The sequence below is a fragment of the Ambystoma mexicanum genome, chromosome 2p (genome assembly GCF_040938575.1).
Source record: "Ambystoma mexicanum isolate Mex_15411 chromosome 2p, UKY_AmexF1_1, whole genome shotgun sequence".
NCBI lineage: Eukaryota > Metazoa > Chordata > Amphibia > Caudata > Ambystomatidae > Ambystoma > Ambystoma mexicanum.
In genome coordinates, this window is record NC_090923.1 from 1027154463 (window position 1) to 1027174252 (window position 19790).

General features: G+C 48.4%; 1 protein-coding gene across 5 annotated transcripts in view; it reads right to left on the minus strand.

The window, feature by feature from the left end:
• Positions 1 to 19790, minus strand: part of PACS1 (phosphofurin acidic cluster sorting protein 1) — a 2791059-nt gene that overhangs the window by 1789794 nt on the left and 981475 nt on the right. For all 5 annotated transcript variants that reach the window (XM_069644890.1, XM_069644889.1, XM_069644887.1 and 2 more), the window contains one exon: positions 11838 to 11897. In XM_069644890.1, coding sequence (XP_069500991.1) covers positions 11838 to 11897 — 60 coding nt within the window. The remainder of the gene's footprint in view (positions 1 to 11837; positions 11898 to 19790) is intronic.

Sequence of the window (19790 nt, forward strand, 5' to 3'; positions counted from 1 at the left end):
ACACTTCTAGGTGCCCTGGAACAGAACCAAACAGCCCGCCACCGACAAGCTGTGCTACCTGACCTTGACATCACTGCTTCTTGGTGTCAGGAGCAGAGGAGGGGGCGTGGAAAATCCTGTGCAAAGTCCTCTGCTGCTTCGTCCTGTTGGCGCTAGGCGACCTGTCAGGCCTCTGTGTACTGCAGTCTCGGGAAAACCTTGAAGCCGGAGAAAGCACAGGGTTTGAACTCAGTCCTGCCCTTGGATTGAGGGAAGGACTTCTGACCTGGTTTTGTCAAGATGGCCAAGGACTTGGTGGTTTGAGTGGAGGTTTTCTTCGTCAATTCGTCATCGGTGGACGAATGAAAAAGGTCCATGCCCTCAAAGGGCAGATCCATGATCTGCTCCTGCACGTCAGATGAAAACTTTGTGGCATGCCTCCACGCCGTCCTTCTCATCTCAACACAAAGGCACAACCCTCTTCTGGCTGTATCCATGTGGGACAACAAAGACTCCATGAGGTCCTGCGCAATGGCCCAGGCATCTGCAAGACCAGCCTTGAAGGAGGCTTGTTTGTCCGAAGGAGGTTGGGCAAAAATTCCTCGAGCTCCCGCCAAAGCTTCTGGTTAGCCACAGCCAAGAGGGTATATTGCTTTGGCCTGCCGCAGATACAGTCCTGAGATGGAGTAACAGCGCTTTCCCAAGGACTTTGTCCTCGCTAGAGAGGCAACTGGAGACGGCTCCCATGGAGGTAGACGACGAAGACAATGTTTTATAGAATACGAGGATGCTGCAATCACCACAAAGGAATGGGGCTGCAGGTGGGAGGCAAGGAGGATTGCTCCCAGTCTAACAGCCCATACCTGCTGTCCAACGTCGTGTTCATTTGGGCGTTGGCCCTGCAAGATATCCTTCTGGCGGGGGATGCCAGACCGAATAATGGTGCGTTTACCCAAGACCTCTGCTAGCACACCAGACTCCTGCGGGCTTCCTCAGGAAGAGAGACCTCCTCCCCCAAGAACTCCACCAGGCCCTGAAGGTGGTCATGAAAGGCCTTAAAGGCTGCTGAGGGTTCATCGTCATCATAGTCGCCCCCGCCTTTACAGTTAAGGGGAATCCGGGCCCTGGAACACAGGTGCCGGCAGAGCACACCCCCCCACCTCCCCAGGTCCGGAGTTGCAGACAGGTCCAACGGCTGTTGCGGGGGAGGCATTGGTGTTACAGGAGGAGGTGGGGGGGTCAGAATAACCAGTGAGGCCTGAACCAGTGAAGGGACAGGCACCGGAACAGGGAGCGCAGGAGGAGAACCCAGAGGAGGGGGCGTCCTCCTTCACAATGTCCTCCAGGAGACCCTTCATCTAAGGGGAAACGCACGAGGAGGAAGCGCTCAAAGAAGCGGTCCTCACTAGCTGCCAGATCCTTAGGGGCCCGGCCCTCCGAGGCGCTGGGCCTCTGCTCCTGGACAAAGCACTGAGGTGCCTGGTGCGTGTAGCCATACGGCTGTGATGGGTAGATGTAGACCTGAGTGGACCAGAAACCTGCACCGTAGGATGCATTGCGGAGGGAAAAGGGCTGTGATCATCCTGCAAGGCCCATTCAATGGGCGAAAGCACAGGCAAACACTGAGCCGGATTAAAGATGGGCGCCTACCTGGCAGGTTCTGCCAAGTGCCGTTCAGCCATTTTGAAGCCTTGCACCACGCCCTAGGAGGAAGGGTGTGACTGAGCCAAGAGAGGCCCCAGACACCAGAGGATATAGCTTGGTTCTTGCATTGGAAGCAGAAGTGTCGACATCAGAGATCCCTCTGGTAGGCGCAGAGCCCTCAGCCGGACGGCTGGTAGTCATAATGCCCACGATGATTCACGACCTCAGAGCAAGCTCCAGTAGGTTGGGAGCCCTCAGCATCTGTGCCGGTAGCCGTGCTGGATCTAGCCGAGGACAGACTCTTGGAGGTGGCACTCGACGATCCCTTACCCCCTGGGGTAGAAGGGAGTAGTTTCTTACCTGTAACTCCATTTCTCCAGCGTTGGTATCTTTCATGGATTCACATGCTTAGAATATTCCCCGTCGTCAGACTGGGAACCCTCGGTACACATATATAGTCGTTTCCAATAGGAAAAAACTTCCGACACTTGTGTGTCCTATCCCCGTCTACGTCCTCTCCGGGGCCGCCCACGCACGCCCCGTTGGACGCAATGGTATACAAGCCACACCCCCGCGGGTCCCGTCAGATTTCGGCCCCTCCAAAGAGAAAAGGGGGGGGGGGCGGCTTACATACATATCTTGCACATTGCATTCCGGGGAGGCCGGTGGGCGCATGTGAATCCATGAAAGATACCAACGCTGGAGAAATGGAGTTACAGGTAAGAAACTACTCCCTTCTCCAGCATTGGATCTTTCATGGATTCACATGCTTAGAATAGATTGTATAGCAGTATCATCGAAGAAGGAGGTGAGAGTGCAATGTAATTTACATTCACAAAGACAAAAAACACCCCCAGTTCAAATATGTATGTAAGCCGCAACTTATTTTCTGATATAAGCATTTCCATAATACATAGTTGTGCATCTATACACAATTATCCACCCATATATATATATATATATATATATATATATATATATAATAGGCAAAGTAAGCGACAACAGTTTCACCGTACTTGGCTTACCTCATTGAAACAGATGGCTTAGCACTGCCCGTCCCATCTGTACCTCATCCGCGTGCTGCCTTTCCAGGCAGTAATGGCGTGTAAACGTGTGTGGGACAGACCATGCCGCCGCCTGGCAGATGTCTGTCAGAGGAATTCCTGCCCATAGAGCCGCGGAGGAGGCTGTCGATCTAGTGGAATGGGCTCTAGGGCGTCCTTGTAGGGGTCTCCCAGCCTTGGAGTGACTAAAAGTAATTGCCGAAGAGACCCAACGAGCCAGGCCTTGATTGGAGATTGCCCTTCCTCTCGTCGACGGACCGTAGGCAATGAACAACTGTCTGGTAGTTCTGATATCTTGCGTCCTTTGCAGGTAAAATTTTAACGCCCTTTTGACGTCCAGAGTATGAAGGGCTTTTTCCGCCGTCGACGACGGGGATGCAAAGAAAGTAGGAAGGACCAGGGTCGAGTGCTTGTGATAGACTGTCGGTACTTTCGGGATGAAAGTAGGGTTAGTTGATAAAATTACTTTGTCCTTAAAGAATCTCATATATGGAGGATCTATGACCAATGCCTGTAATTCCGACATTTTTCTAGCCGATGTAATGGCAATTAAGAAAGCCAGTTTCCAAGATAGGAACTGCATGGATGAAGAGGACATTGGCTCAAATGGAGGCTTCATTAAGGCAGCCAACACCACATTTAAACTCCACGACGGTGGGAACCGTTTCGTAGGGGGGAAAGTTCTAAAGAGACCCCTCATGAAATGTTTCACCAGTCTGTCACTGAATAATGGTGAAGACTGTCTCCTCCTCGTAAACCTTGAAATGGCCGCCAAGTGCACTTTGATGGACGATGATGACAGCCCACTCTCAGCTAGGTGAAGAAGATACGGAAGAATTTGTTCAGGGGTTACTTCTAAAGGCTGAATTTCGTGCTGTGTTTGACACCACGTACAGAACCTTCGCCATTTGCATATGTATGATTTGTTAGTCGAAGGGGCCCTAGCCGCCTGCAGAATTCTCCGGCAATCCGACGAGACTTTCAAGCTGCCAAACTCTGAAAAGTCAGGAGCCATGCTGTTAAGTTGAGGCTGTCCGGATTGTGGTGCCACACCGTTCCCTTGTCCCTGGACAGTAGGTTCGGCACTTTCTGGAGAGTTATAGGCTGTTCCAACGACAGATGTAGGAGGTCGGAAAACCATGGTTGTCTCGGCCAATACGGTGCCACTAGAATGACCCGGCATTTGTACCTGCGAATCCCCTGGATTGTCCTCCGTATAAAGGGGAACAGAGGGAAAGCGTACAGGAATTTGTCCGTCCAAGGAAACGAGAACGCTTCCCCCAGGGATCCTTTTTGAGGCCATCTGCTCGTGAACTGTTCGCATTTCCTGTTTTCTTTCATTGCAAAGAGGTCGATTGAGGGGGTCCCCCACCTTTCGAAGATTATTTGTAGCTGACCGGTGTCCAGCTCCCACTCGTGTATTTGAGCCATTGTCCTGCTCAGGGAATCCGCTTGCACATTCTTCACACCCGGGAGATGGTAAGCCACTAAGGATATGTTGTGTTTCAATGCCCAGTGCCAGATCTTTTGAGCTTCCGCCGAAAGGGTCCTGGATCTGGTGCCGCCTTGCTTTATCAAGTAGAACATGGCTGTCGTGTTGTCTGTCAGCACTCTTACTTTTGATCCTTTGATATGTGGAAGGAATGATTTCAAGGCCCATCTCACTGCCCTCAGTTCCAGCACGTTGATGTGTAGGTGCGATTCGGTCGAAGACCATCTGCCCTGGGTTTGATGATCGTTCATGTGTGCTCCCCAGCCCATCAGGGAGGCGTCCGTGATGATGGTGTTCTGAAATTCCGGCTCTTGTAGAGGAACCCCTCTGTCCAGGTTGTGAAAGATTTTCCACCATTGGAGGGATCTGATGACACCCTCGTCGTCGACGGTTATCCTGTCTGACCACCGGCCCGTGGCCTGCTTCCATCTGTCCGACAGGAACTCCTGTAGAGGCCTCATGAACAATCGGCAGTTTGCTACTAGGTGGATGCACGAAGCCATGGAACCCAGGATTGCCACATATTTTCTCACGGAAAATGTGCTCTGTAGGCGAAGTTGACTCGTCAGTTGTTCGATCTTCAATATTCTGTCCAAGGGACGGTTTCACTATTCCCGAGTGGGTTTCGAATTGAGCTCCCAAGAACTTCAAGCTCCTTGAGGGCTTTATAGAAGACTTTTCGAAGTTCACTGCGAACCCCAGTCCTTGCAGAAGTTGTAAGGTGGCTTGTACGCTGTCGTTGGTCGACGCTGGGGAGGATCCCCTCACAAGCCAGTCGTCGAGGTACGGGTATACATGATGCCCTCCCTTTCGCAGCCAGGTTGCCACAGGTGCCAAACATTTTGTAAACGTTCTTGGGGAGGACTTTAGACCAAATGGGAGCACTGCAAATTGGTAGTGTGTCTGACCTACCATGAACCTCAGAAACCTCCTGTGTTTTTGACACACCGGAATGTGGAAGTACGCGTCCTGTAGATCTAGTGACGCCAAAAAATCGTCCCTTTGGACGGATCTGATCACCTCCTGCAGTGTAAGCATTTTGAATTTTTGACTCTGTAGGGTCTTGTTGAGGTCTCGCAGGTCGAGAATAGGGCGCCATTTTCCGTTTGGCTTCTTTACCACAAAACACCGTGAGTATACCCCTAGGCCTTTCTGCGATGCAGGGACTAATTCGATGGCGCCTTTCTGTAACATGAGTGTTACTTCCTGCCGCAAGATGTTTAGATGTGGCTGGGATAGGTGTATTGGTGGACATTTTGGAGGTTTGCATTTGAATAGTAGGGAATGTCCGTACCTCACAGTGTCCAAAACCCACTGATCTGTTGTGATGGTCTCCCATTCCTCGATGCAGCTTGACACTCTTCCTCCCAGAACGGTACGCTTCCCGTCATTGCTGGTCTTTCTGTTTGCTCGTCGACGACGAATAAGTTGGTCGTCTCTTGGAAGATTGGAATTTTCTGCGCCTGCTTGAGGTCTGAGAGGCGCGTCTATATCCTTGGGAAGGATACGCTGATCTACCAAAAGATCTAGCCCTGGTTGCTGAGAATCTTGAGTTTCCAGATGCTCCTCTAAAGGGACGAAAAGAACGAAAGGGCTTACCACTCTGGAGAGAACCCAACGAGCGTGCTTTTATCTGAGTCCTCCTTCATGCCCTTCAAGGCCTCGTCCACCTTTTCTCCGCAAAGAAGATCACCTTCGAAGGGCATGTCCAAAACTTTATACTGTACTTCGGGTCTGAAGTTGGTGCACGTAAGCCAAGCCTGGCGTCTTAGAACAACTCTGTTATTTATTTGTTTAAAACCCGAATCTGCCAGGTCCACCGCTATGTTAATAGCATGATTCGATGCTTCTTCGCCCTCGAACCAGGGACATCGCCGTTCTTCTATGTTCTTCCGGGAGGTGGTCCAGGATAGGTGCCAGTCTGTGCCACATCTCCCTGTCATATCTGGCCACAATCGCCAGGGAGTTAGCTGCTTTCACCGTTGAGGCCCCCACAGAAAGAACCTTCTTACCAAACACGTCTTGGCGCCTCGCCTCATTATCTGGAGGGGTAGAGCATTTAAGTTGGGCCTTTGCTTTTCTCGTCGCCGCCGACGACACCACCGAGTCCGGTGTAGGTTGAGCCGAAAGCCACTTCGGTGTAGAGTCTGGTACTTTAAATTTCTTTTCAATGCGGCCTTTGACAGCCGGCTCAGAAAATGGGTGACGCATGGTTTGAACACCTTCTTTCCAGGCATGGTCTAAAATGGGTATTGAGAATATTGAGCGTCTACTCTTGCCCATATGGTCAAAAAGAAAACAGTCCTTTTTCTCCTCCTGTTGGACCAGGCCAAACTCCTTGCACGCTTTTTCCATCATAGAATGAAAGGCACCTATATCGTCCGGTGGTGACGGGTGAGTGGGACTCTTTGGTGTTTCCATTTCCACATCCGACACCCAGGATGGATCCCTAGATGGTGAGAGGGATATATCTGACGCTGACCCATGGTCAGATAGGGAGTCCGAAAGCTCACCTTCCTCCTGGACTGCTGGAGTAGTTGGAACCCCGATCGATCTGGTCGGGCGGTGTGAAGGGCCGGGCTCGTGGACGGGGGGTGTCGACGGTACAGGTGGAAGCCTTTCGTCCAGCGATTTCAGCAGCGAGTGTAAGGAGGACAGTACCTCCATGGACAGGGTCGCCTGAGAGCTTGGAGGTTGGGTAAACACCTGAGAGCAGGTTGCTCCTGATGGAAACCTGGCTCGTAGACCGAGGTCCTCCGGGCTCACAATTCTGAAGCCGTCGTCTTCTTTCGAGGCAATTGACGCTGCCTGTTCCTGTAGCAATATGTCAGGCAACCACATATCAAATACTACTGGTCTCCAGGCCAGAACTTCCGTCGACGAGGACATCGTCGCCGAGGTCGTCGCTGGGTTGATGACGGGTGAAATCGACTGCGTCAGCGGCAGTGAGGACACCGACTGGTTCGTCGACGTTGGGCCTGCAGGTGGTTTAGGCGGTCCTGCCTTCACAGCGCTCTCCCTGCGTTATTCCGAATCTCTACTCGTGGCTGATCTGTGTTGATCGCCCGAGGAGGATTTAGGCCTCTCCTTTCCTTTCTTCGACGAAGTTGACGAAGATGTCTTTCTTGCAGAGCCTTTAGAAGAGTCCTTAGAAGAGTGACTTCGTGGAACGTCCTTTTCCGCAGGTCGTGACTTCTTAGCCGGAGGTTCCGACGAAGTTGAGCGTCGAGGGGCTCCTGATGTTTTTGCAGAGGCCACGCTGCGCACAGAGCCCACCTCTGACTGAGGGTACGCTCCTGCACCGTCATTTTACCAGGATACCAGCCGTCGATTTCGATCCTTCAGGGTTTTCTGGGAAAAACCTTTACATATTTCACACTGGTCTGCCGAGTGGTGAGGGTGGAGGCAATAAATACAGTCTAAATGGCCGTCCCCCTCGTAAACCTTCTTCAATCCGCACGTGGCACACGGGCGAAATAGAGGTTTTCCCGACATTCCGATAAAATTAACAAACTCACAGGAGTTCGACAATTCGACAAAATCTAGCAGTAGAGACTACGCGAGGAGATCCCACTATCTTTGGAGACGGTTGAAATCTGACGGGACCCGCGGGGGCGTGGCTTGTATACCATTGCGTCCAACGGGGCGTGCGTGGGCGGCCCCGGAGAGGACGTAGACGGGGATAGGACACACAAGTGTCGGAAGTTTTTTCCTATTGGAAACGACTATATATGTGTACCGAGGGTTCCCAGTCTGACGACGGGGAATATTCTAAGCATGTGAATCCATGAAAGATCCAATGCTGGAGAAGAAGAGGATGAGCCTGATCGTCCTGAGGACAGCCTGGTAGAGCCCCTGAGCTTGGGAGCCAGTAACCTGGAAGGCCTCAGGTTTTTCCGGGACCACCCAGAGGAGCCCACGGCCCCTTGGCTTGGGAGCTGGTAGCCCTAGAGGCCTTGGGCCTGCCAGAACCTGAACCTGATTCATGGGAACCCCCGGGGAAGGAATTGCTGTGCTGTGGAGCTGTGCTGAACAGAGGGACTACCTTGTCTTGGCGAGAAGTCCTGGAGACAAAGTTCTTAAGGTGGGGCGGAGGAGAAGTGTGGAAGATCTTCATTTACCGTGACAAATGATTCTTCGATGCCTTGTTACCGAGAGCGCTGCAGGCCAAAAATGAGTCCCATCGGTCCTCGGGCCCCAAGAACTCAAGACTAAACTGCAATTTGTTGTTTGCTAATTTATCACTCAGGGTTCCTCTCATGATGTTTGTGTCTCTATCAAACTTCTTCATCTGGGAGGGTAGCCCCTTAAGGGAAACTGCACTACTCTAACACTTGGACATTGCTGGTATTACTGGCTGTTTGAGCCTAAGAGATGTACTACCCCGTTGCACAACTGCAATATGCAAAATATCTGTAACCGCCTCCATAATAATGTTACCGAAGATAAGTAACTTAATCCTCTAAAGAATGCCTTAATTCCACAGATAATTCTCATCCTGAAATACGCCTATAGATCTACAGAAATAAAGGAGTGAAGAGTATGATGAATCTGCCCTATAGAAGGAAGCTTGAGGCTTGAGCACGGAACTGTCAAAGCACCTACATTTGCAAGTTTGCCACTGTAGCTACCTAATTGATCTCCATCAAAGGCACTTTTATGTGCAGGGCAAAGGCAGCACCTGGCACCTTGTTAAATGAAGTCTTGGCTGAAGTCAGAGGAGTGTGGCCTCTGTGCAGTTTAAGCAACCCTAATCCATCCCTCTTCTTCAGATATTGCATGGTGATAGAGCGGTCCATTAGGATCAGGCCTTGAATGTTCCCGACCACTGGCAAGAAGCCTTCAATGTAAACCTAATCAATCCCAACTAAAGGCTGATGCTATAAGAGCTCTTCATCCCTCCCCAGTGACCACCCACCGAAAGGTTATGAGAGCGCACCAACCCTGTAGCGATGGAACTGTCCTTTTCTGGTTGATTCTGCATCTAGCATTATATGGTACAGCATTCTTGATTAAAGTGCAAAGTAACTGGGTAGTAGAGATATTGTTTACTCCATCTTCCTCATGTCACAGATGGCACAGAAAACACTCAGTCTCAAGGACGGTTCAAGGGGTTTATTAAAAGAATTTTGGGGCCTATGGCCGTCCCTCTCTCTCGCATCTCCATGAAGCTCCTCCCTCACCCAGGCGTCTGTAGCCCCAGCATTAGTTGTAGAACTTGTTGACATATAGCGACTAATATCTGCCTTCACCTAGTGATGTTCTCCCTAAATGGAGGCTCTCTATCTTCCGCATAGACTTTCTAACTTTCCCTACTCTCATCAGATGTTAATGCTCTAATGTAAGGGATTGCGCATCATAGCTACTTGGTAAGATTCATCTGTTTCTACTCGCTTTCACCGTTCACTTTCCATTCTGCTCTTCCTGCTCCTCCCTTGTATCCTCTCCGCCCACTTCCTGTACCTCCAATATTTCACTCCTCCTGCCTCCCTTTGATGTTAACTGCTCCTCTCCCACTCTACTCTATTAGCCATCCACCCCATCTCATATCCCTCTCACTCCTATTCACTACAACTACTCTCTCCTGAGACTACTGCTCCTCCCACCACCTCCTCTCCCACCACTCTCACTATTCGGCCCACTCCACTATTCAGTCGTCCTCCTTTCACTATGCATCAGTCTCCTTCCAGCCACACCTTACACTGCCTTGAGCTTAGCCGGTCCCTCTGTGCAGGGGTGCAGTGCGGCTGAGGTATTGCACGGGCGCTTCATGTCTCGGTGCGGTTGGAACTGGACTATCGCTCTCCCATCGCTCCACCGCGATGGCCAGGTCTCTTGAGCTGCATTCTCACTATTGTAGGTAGCAGTATCTGATATTTATGGCTTTTTTACTCAGGTTTTCACAGGCTGCTCTTTTCTATTTCAGGACTTTGGTCCTGAAATAGAAAGAGAAGACTGGTGAGCATATGCACTGAGAGGAAATACTGGAGACATTGTGCTGCATAGAAGCAAATGGGAACAAGGGGAGCGGGGGAGGAGAGAGGAACAGGAATCGAGTCTCTTTGCTGCAACCTCCCACTTCAGGGGTAGGATTGGCTCTGGCAACATCCCTGGTAGCTCTTTCACCCCCAGCTGAGAGTCGTACCTGCCCGCCTTTTGAGAAAGACCAAATATCGGCCTGGGTGGAACAAATTGTAATCTATTATTTGACTAACAGAATTGACACCTGGTCAGCAAGGTCCTTCACCAAGCAAAGTAACAATCTGTGTGGACCCAAGTTGTAGACCCTGGATATCCACTAATGTCATAGCAAATGTCTCCCAACAGGATTCTTTTAGATAGTCAACACACAATTGTCTGTCTAGGGCTACTGGCTGCTACACTTCTCAATTTCATGTTTCAGTTTTTTTACAAGTTGTTTTGTATTAGTGTGGAGTCAAATCTCACGAGAGATGTGGCCCTGCCAGCAGGTCGTACCCAATAAGAGGCACCAAGTGGAAATGGAGACAAATGGGGCATAGAAAATCCAAAGGATCAACAGAAAACTGTGCCAATTTAGCTGACAGTATTGCATTGGCTCCAGAAACAGGCGCTAATGGTGTACTAGATTGCAGGAGGAAACCCAGAATTGTTTGGTGGCAAGACTTTGGCCAGTCCAGCGAAGGAGCATCAGGCTGGGATGGAGATGGGCATACAGGGAAGGCAGGTTCTGCTGAAAAAGAAAAAGAGCATGGCTGTCCAAAAGAGCTTACCATGCCTACAGGATAGAATCTATGGTGGGAACAGCCCGTCCTTCTATTACCTCAACAGGGTGGGTAGATTCCTCTGAAGAGAGGGGAAACAGAAGTCTTGGACTGGTGGCACCAATGGGAAGAGGAATGGTGGTGGGAAGAAATCTGCTACGATTGTTGGGTCTGGACAGCCTCTATTTCTTCTTATCCTCCCAAATAACACTGTGGATGTGTCCCTGCAGGCTCTTTTGGTGTTGAAAAACACCTCAATGCTGAGCGGCCTCTTCCACAAAGAGATTTACTCATGGCCATGGCTACCTTAGCAGTCAGCTTTGGTAGAATCGACTGGCAGGAATCAGACTCATCCATGTGGTGGTCTGGCCCCAGGCATCAAACTATGGTTGGGTCTGTGACAGACATCTGTTTGCAACAATCCTCATTGGATTCAGGAGACTTGACACAAAAGAAAAAAAAACATGCATCTGTTCTGTGAAGCGATAGGTGTGCTACAGCAGAAAAAAAATGAAATGAGGTACAAGGGTGTGCACTGCTCAGTATATATGCTGTTGGTGCTGCTTTAACCAGGTGGAATCTCCAGTGACGTTGGCCAGAGTCAACACAGGGTCATGCAGAGTTCTCCTCGGATTGTGGTCAAAAGTATCCAGACCAATCAGCACCTGAGGGATAATTTCAAGAGATGTTTTTATCTGTGGGGCGGGGGAGGTATGCCTTAGAAAATACAGGACACCATCTTATTACCCTGATCCCATGTTCAAACAAGAGGAAATATGAAGGAGATGCAGATACAACTAAGACAAAATAGATTCTACAACGAACACAGAGCAGTACAACCACTCACACTTCAGTTGATTGGCACAATATCAGCATAACAAAATTCACCATGTAACAGGAGGAGCTAACACATACCTCATCAGACACTTTGAACCTCTTCAGTAAGGCCACAAACTTCTGTTTAATATTAGGTTGCTGGGAAGAAACAGTTGTAAAATTAAGTGCACTGCATAAAGAGTTAAGATAAACTTAACATTTATCTTTAAGAATTGTTCAGCAAAAGTGGAGTGCGAACACAATAGAAATGCAGATGCCTGGGGAAAACGCATGGGAAGTGGACATACAAGAAGACAAGGAAAAGAAATTTTAAAAAACTTTGCATGCACTACAGGCTAAATAGTAGATCAAAGAGACAAACATAACTCGGAAGGAGACTAAAATTAAAAACTAAAATCCATACAAAGCACAAGAGAAGTATCCCTTTGTACCTGTGATTTTGAATCCCTGGGTTCTGTTTCTTGCCTAAAGATAATTCACATCTGAATATTCAATATAAAGCGGATGCCAATCAAAAAGAACAAACTCTGATTGAAGTACACCATATGACCTTATTCTATCCATTGCCCTATATGCCCAGAGTTTGTTCTGTTTGATCCACCGTTACACTGCCATCAATGGCTGAAAGTGCAGTTATGACCCTAAAATAACAAATCACACAGCTGGCAAGCAAGGCCAAAAGAATGTAGGTTAAGTGCTATAGGGATAACTTACAAAAGTCAAAAATATCAGGGATGCAGCATTACAGCAAGTTAACCTATTCAAACCGTTCTCTCCAATACCACCAGTACTCACTACCTGAATGATACCCAAGCACAGTGGTAGGGAGCTGAGAGTTGAGGTGAAACAAGTCTTGGTGGACTGACATTCCCAACAGGCTTTCAGAGATTGTGTGAGAATCTACAAAGTAATATCTTCTGAAACATTTGTACAAAAGTCGAACTAGGATCTGGTCAGATTCTCAGTGGGAATACCATGCCCGATGAAAGCAGTGGACATCCTCCTTTCCAAAATCAGAAAAGAATTTTGGTAACAGTTTAAGACAAAGTGGACAAAAATGGAATTGCATGCCAGAAGGGCATGCCAGCTATCAAAGATAATCATGACATCTACTTTATGAAGTAGTTGGTTTCCGTTTCACTGTTATGAACAATTTAATTATACATTCAGGCCAATACCCAATTGGTGTGTGTTTGTCCCATACGGGTGAGGCAAATCTCTAGTGACTTGGGCCTTTGAAGCAAAGCTGGTTAGGTTAAGATTGAATGGAACCATAGACTCCATAAAAAATCATGGGATGTTTAGGTCTTCAGGCCTCAGGGCAGAGCGTACTATACAGGGTCTGCCACAGAGGTCACATGATAACTAATAGGTGACAAACAGAAGGATTTGTGTTGTTCCACACTTTGTTCACTGGTTTGCTGTGCCCAGAAACCTGCTTCCTACTAACCTCAAATAATTTAGAAAATCTTGACATACTAAAAGCAAAAACAGAGGACATAACTAATATCTGAAGATTTCCCCTTTTGGAAGTGAACCTGCTAATACATAACGCTGTTAAACTCCCAACCTGATGCGCCTTTGGATAAATTAACGCAAATCTGTCTAATTGATGCCAGTCAGATAGACCTTAAAAACTGAGGGAAATTCTACTGCTGCCCAGAGAAGTGACCATTTAGTCAAACTATAGACTGGAACGATTTAAATATTTAAATCATTAATGCAACTGGATACCTCTGGGTTAGGAAAGATTTTCTTTTTGCTGCAATAGACTTATGGGACAACCTAACATTTTGGTATCGTTTGCTTGCTGACTGGAATTTTTGGAGGTAAGGTGGTCCCCTCAGCTTTACTTCCCTTGCTTTTTGCTCACTTTTATGGTCAAAACTGATCACTCCCTAAGACTATCAGTACTGGGAAAGCTGCTGTGACAAATCCTGAGGTGTCGTCACTGCTTTTGAGCTTTTGATGGAGGAACCCCTTTCCATGAGGCCAGGGAGGGGAGGCTGCTCTTCGAGAGACCGCCTGGGGGCGGTACTCAGTAGGAGTATCAAATGGGGAGGGAGGCCCCATTGAGAGTAGTGACAATTGTGGGAAAACATGGTACCCCTTTGACCCTCCCACCTTCCCTCATAAACCCTCCAATTCCATAAAACCATACTACCTATTGCCCCCATGTAAGTCTGTGGTATATCCCAAGTAGGGACTACAGGGACGACGAAGAAGCCAAGAACAATGACGATCACCGGCAAGAACTAACAACGTTCTAGTCTTTGGAACAATCCTATTGGTTATCTGTCATCCAAAAGCAGTGAGGGAAGATAAGGATGGCGTCTTTGTTGTTGGCTCTGCACAGGTACCCACAGGACAGCAAAGTAGAGAGGCAGACAGTGGGCCTCATTACGACCCAGGCGGTAAGTTACCGCCTGGGTCGTACCTTTACCACCATGGCGTAAACTATGTTTACGCCATGGTGGTTGGCGGACTTACCGCCCCATTCCGAGGTTGGCGGGGCGGTAAGTCCCCAATCCCCATTTAGCCTTCCCCATTCCCATTTTTGCCCCATAGGGCATAATGGGAGTGGGGAAGGCGTTAATTACGCCACCGTAAATTACGGTGGCGTAATTAACAACAAGGTCCCTTAGCGCCATGGATTTTAACACCTGCTAAAAGCAGGTGTTAAATCCTCCATGGCGCTAAGGGACCTCGGACTCAGGCGGTAAGGGTCGGCGCTGTTTACGCTGCCGTAAACCCCTTACCGCCTGGGTCGTAATGAGGCCCAGTGTCCGAGAGAGATACGCAATTGCAGAAGGCCCGCGACAGAGTTGGCAGACAGGAGAAGAGGAAACTTACCTGCTGGTGACCCGAGGCCACTGGAGTGCAAGAAAACCACAGCCAATCTGCAGAGGAGATGCATGGATGTTAGGCAAGATTGTATGGAGTACCCTTGGGTGCACTACAACAACCCTGACCTCCTGGCAATAGGAACCCAACCTTTGGTATAAGGCTGTACTACACGGGTTGGTAGCGTGTTGAGCAGCCAGGCATATCTCAAGAGGGGTCAATGTGAGCTATAGGGGAGTTACACAGAGATTCACAGTTACAAGTATTCAAATAAACACTTGCACACAAGGTTTCTTGAATAAACAATTATTAATTTAATTATCAGTCAGTTAGAATAAGCCTTCTTCAGAAGGGGGCATTTTAAAAGCAACACACAAATACACTCCAAAACTACACACTCTTAGTTTCTAAAATCAGTAAAGACCCTTTTGGGATGGCCCACAGTCTCAACCTACACCCTCAGGTGATTTCAATAGCTAGGGTGCTGTGGACATTAATATCTTACTGTAACATTGAGAACATTCTTAGAAATTGGCCAAAGGAAAAGGTTATTAGAACAAACAAGAGATCACAAATATTGTTAAGCAGGCAAATACTTTTGTATCCCCTAAGCAGAGTCACTCACTGTTCCTGGGCCTCAGTCGTGGAGACAAGAGGGAGGACTTCTGGGGACTCCTGCACTGCAATGGGTGGTCACCGCTCACAACCGGCAATCGTCAAACAACTGACACTTCGGTATTTCAGCTCCTCGCGACTACCGCAAACACAGAGGTTCCTGGCTGTCGAGATGGACTTTCCTTGCTTCTGGGGTCCTGCACTCTTGAGGGGGCTCAGGCTGGTCAGTCCCGCTTCCTGGAAGTTCAGAGGATCTTCCTGGAGCTCTTGGCCAACTTAAAAGCAACGCACACAATCTGGTGTTCCTCTCCCAGGCTATTCGGTTTCCAGCAGCAACTCTGTGGAAATTCAAACAGTTCCGAGAAGATATCCAGGTGGCCTACGTTGGAGTAGATTGGTCCCACCAACGCAAGGGGAGAAGTCGCCCTTACAGGGGCTTCTCTGTCGATGCGAATTTGGAGTTTCAGCACAGCAGCAGGGCTTCACCGGGCAAACCAACGGTCCAGGAGCTTTAGCAGGCGTCCTCTTCAAGTTCTTCGGTTCCTTCGTCCAGTGGTCGACTCTGCTTTCCAAGCCAAAATCCTCGCCTTTTATTCAGTTCTCTCCCATTCATTCCAGCCTAGCTGTCAGTCACCCAGCAGGGTGGCTGTCCTTGCCGGACAGTCAGCCAGCCAATCACCACAGAGTGCATTTGGGTCTCCTAGGAGACTACGCACAGGGAGTTTTGGGCACCTCCCTCACTTCCTGCGTATAAAGGGACCAAACCTGGTTTGGCGCGCAGAGTTAATCTCAAGAAGGACTGTCCCACAAAGAAATGGCGAAAAAAGAAGACTGGGGCCATTTTGACAAAAATGTCACCCTTGGGTGCTTTACTGCAGCTGCGAACGCAGCCCGCAGTAAATTCACACCACGGTAGTCAAAAGTAAACCACTGCCACCAGCCATTCATCGAGGAAAGGGAAACATAAAAATGTTACATGAGAAGCTAGACAAAGGGGCTACCAAGTAACCACTCCAGCACCGTATTGTAAGATAGTGTATGCTGGGTTTAGAAAGTTACAAATGTAAGTTAAGTCAATTTCACTTTACGGCTCTGGGAAACAGTAGTTTATCCCAGAGAAGGTATTTAAACCTTTGGGAAATCTGGAAGACTTCCCTGCGCCACTGCACTGAAGGTGCTATGTGAAACATGTAAAAGATGATGCCCATGGAGTTTGTCAGGCTCCATAACCAAAAGAAACACAAAGTTCAGAAATCACATTAAAATACATGAGAGTGGGGCAAAAAAGGGTCTCACTCTCTCCAGGTTAAAAAAATCAAGCCCTCAAAATCCAGCAAAGTTGCTGGGGGTCTAGAAGGTGGAGGGAATTAGCACATTTCTGAGAATTCTCCCTAACAGTGGAAGATCGAGGAAGGTCCCGGTGAGCCGGAGAAGCTGCCAAAGCTCCTGGTAGACGTGCGAACAACCGAATGGGGACAGCCAAGGCCCTACAGGTACAAGGGTGGCAGGTCCCAGGGTTGGGGGACCCAGAGAGCCTGTCGGCCGGAAGCAGAGAACAGAAGGAATACTCACAGAGGCAAAGCGACCTAGTGAAGGTGATCTGGGACCCATATTAGGAAGGCATAGGACAACCAGTAGTAAAGGGGAATACAAACTTTGCATGTACAGATGACATTCACAGACCTTGGTAGGGGAGTACACCAAGGCTGTGGGTGAAAGTGAAGACAGAGAGAACTGTGAATCAAATAACATTGAGTACCCTGTTTGGCAGGAGAGTGGGCCAAGAGCGGGGTGGGGGCCACAGCTTGGGAGAGAGAACCAGGCTATTCTTCATCATTGCAGTACCTGAGAGGGGTTACTGAGAAAAAAGTCTGGCACAATTGAGAGGAAATTCAGAGCACGGTTTGGGGAGAGAGAACCAGGCTATTCTTTATTGTCGCAATACGTGGGAGTCGGGTCTGCCCACCAAGGGGCTGGGACCCTGAAGACTGCTTGGAAAAGGTAAGTAAAGATAAAGACTTATCCAGATCATTAAATGTTAAAGGATATTTGCACCGCGCACTATCAAAAGTGGCTCTGAAAAGGGGAGGGGCGAAGAGTTAGTGGGAGTACGCGGGAAAAGCGCAAGACAGCAGTGATGTGCCGTTGGCAGCCTCAACACAGTTAACACCGTTTTCTGGGCTTGGGGTGTTTTTTTTTTCGGTCGGTAGCCGTTGTGTGTTGTTGTGCGAGTCTATGTGTGGTTTGTTTTGTTGTGGTGTAGTGAAGTTTGTGCGGTTTATTGTGCTGTAGGGTTGTGCTTGTGTTTGGTTAGAGCTTTAGAGATGTATGCAGAGGGGTGAGGTTGTTAATGGGTTGGTTATTGGTATCGCTGTCTGGAAGCGATGTGCTAAAATGTCCACGTTCATTCCAGGTGTGGCATCCGGCGATATTCATAATCCTTCCTTATATGAGGCCCATCAGTATTCACAACTGTGTCTACATTCGGCCCATGCCCACCTTTGAAGCCTGTCTGTATGTGAGGCAAGCAAGTGTTTGCAATTCCAAATAAATCTGGCATATTCTGGCGATTGTCGGCATTCACAATCCCATCCAGCTGGACATGGCGTTCACGCAGGCTACCGCTCATACCCCATCCCAGCGTGGCACATGCCAACACCCGTAATTACGTCCAGGTGTGGCATCTGCCATCTTCCCTATCTCTGTCCGTGCCCGGCTCAATCCAGCGTTCACAACTCTGTCCAAATGTGCCTACCGCCTACACTCTGAATTCCATCCGAATGTGCACTTGGTGGTGTTCATGGAGTGGTTGGGGTTGCTAGATGGAGTTGGGCCGGGACACCAAGTTCTGTCCTTAATAGGGTTGTCACTTGTGTCTTATTCCACTTCTTGTCATCTGTTTGGTTATTTTCGGGGTTTCACCTAGGTTGTAGGAAGGGGTTGGGCAGGGATGCAAATTCTGTCCTCATTAGGATGTCGCTTGTGTCCTATTACACCTAGCACTGTTTATCTTGTTATTATGGGAGTTTCCCATAGTCGGTTCTGGGGCCGTCTGTCTCATCCTAAATTCTGTCAACTTGTTCTTTGTGTTTCCGGTTTGATTGTTTAGTTGTTTTCAATTTTTATTAAAGATAAAGAGACAATCTTGGATAAAGTAGGAAGACTCAGGGGGAAAGGGAGGCAATCCCTTGAGGCTTGGGGATCTTTCGCTTGCTTTTTTCTACACCTTTTTGGAACCTTTCTTTTTAACTACAAATCAGGGCTGCAGGTTGGCAGCCAAAGAGACATTACCCTTTTTTACCTAATGTTGAGTTCAGCTTGTGAGGGATAGGTTAGGATTTAGACACTAATGCTTGTGTGAAAAATGCAAGCCAGAATAACATGGCGTCGATGCACAGCCATTTTTGAACACTCATCTTCCATCACAGTAATAAAGTCTGCGTTTCTGCGGGCCTCAGAGAATGAGCAAGTAGCAGCGAAAACAGAGCAAGGTCACAAATATTATTCGAGTGGACCTACTGCAGAGAACAGTTATTGTATTGTAAATTGAAGGACGAGTATAGAAAGGGAGTCGGAGCACACTGCAGGTGCATGATGAGGGGTCTGGAAATTAATGCGAGAGAGAGGGGTGCTGGGTTTTTCCACCCTCTTCCCCTTCGAACTGTGATCTGCTCTTCGGCCGAGAGTAGAAAGCAATCAAGATTGGCAGGGAAATGCCCCCATAAAAGAGTGAGCATTGTATGGAGAAAGTTAGTTGGAATCTGGACCCCCGGGTGATGAGGTCTCGAGGACGCTCCGCTTCTGATCGCATTGGATGCAATGATGTCTTTGTCTACCTGCTGAGGGACTAAGCAGTGTTGTCGGTGGCCAAGATGAAGTTTTCTTCTGCCTCATGTCTTACGGTGATGTAACCTATATTCAAATTCTTATATATCTAAGTGTATGTTTCTTTATTGGTATCTATAAATATAATAAAGGGCCTATAACGAGCCAGTAGTTTTATAATCTTAAATGATGTATGTGTGGTTTTTGTCTGCTAGTTTGAGTCCAATTACCTGTTTTTGCTGAGGGGTCTGGGGAGACACAAGTGTTAGTGCTTTCCCCACAAGGCCAAAAGACGCATAAAATGTTGGCGCTGTAAGCAGGGTCTTTGTGCTGATATGGATGCCAAAGGATCTGGTTGATAAATTAAAGTTAAAGTTTCTGGAACGGCAGAAGAAAAAAAAAAGAAAATGATTTTTTCCCTTCCCTCTCAGAAATTCATTGAGAATTTTGTTGTGTAAGTTTGCACGTGTTGATATTGATGTTAGGGAAATGAAACATCCATTCTGTTACAATGACTTGGCGGAGACTGCCCAGATGTAACTATCCCGGGGTGGTCTAAAAGCCCTTATGATAAAATTGCACAAACTTGGGCATGTGGTGCAGGATTGAGTGAAACTTGGGATACTAGTATAGGAGAGGCAAGTCCAGATGAACTGATTAAGTGTTTACAATTGAATCCAATGGAAAAGGGGAAGGAATGTTCAGCTCTCGGGCGAAGAGACTGGATTTTGTTGCATGCGTTTAGAA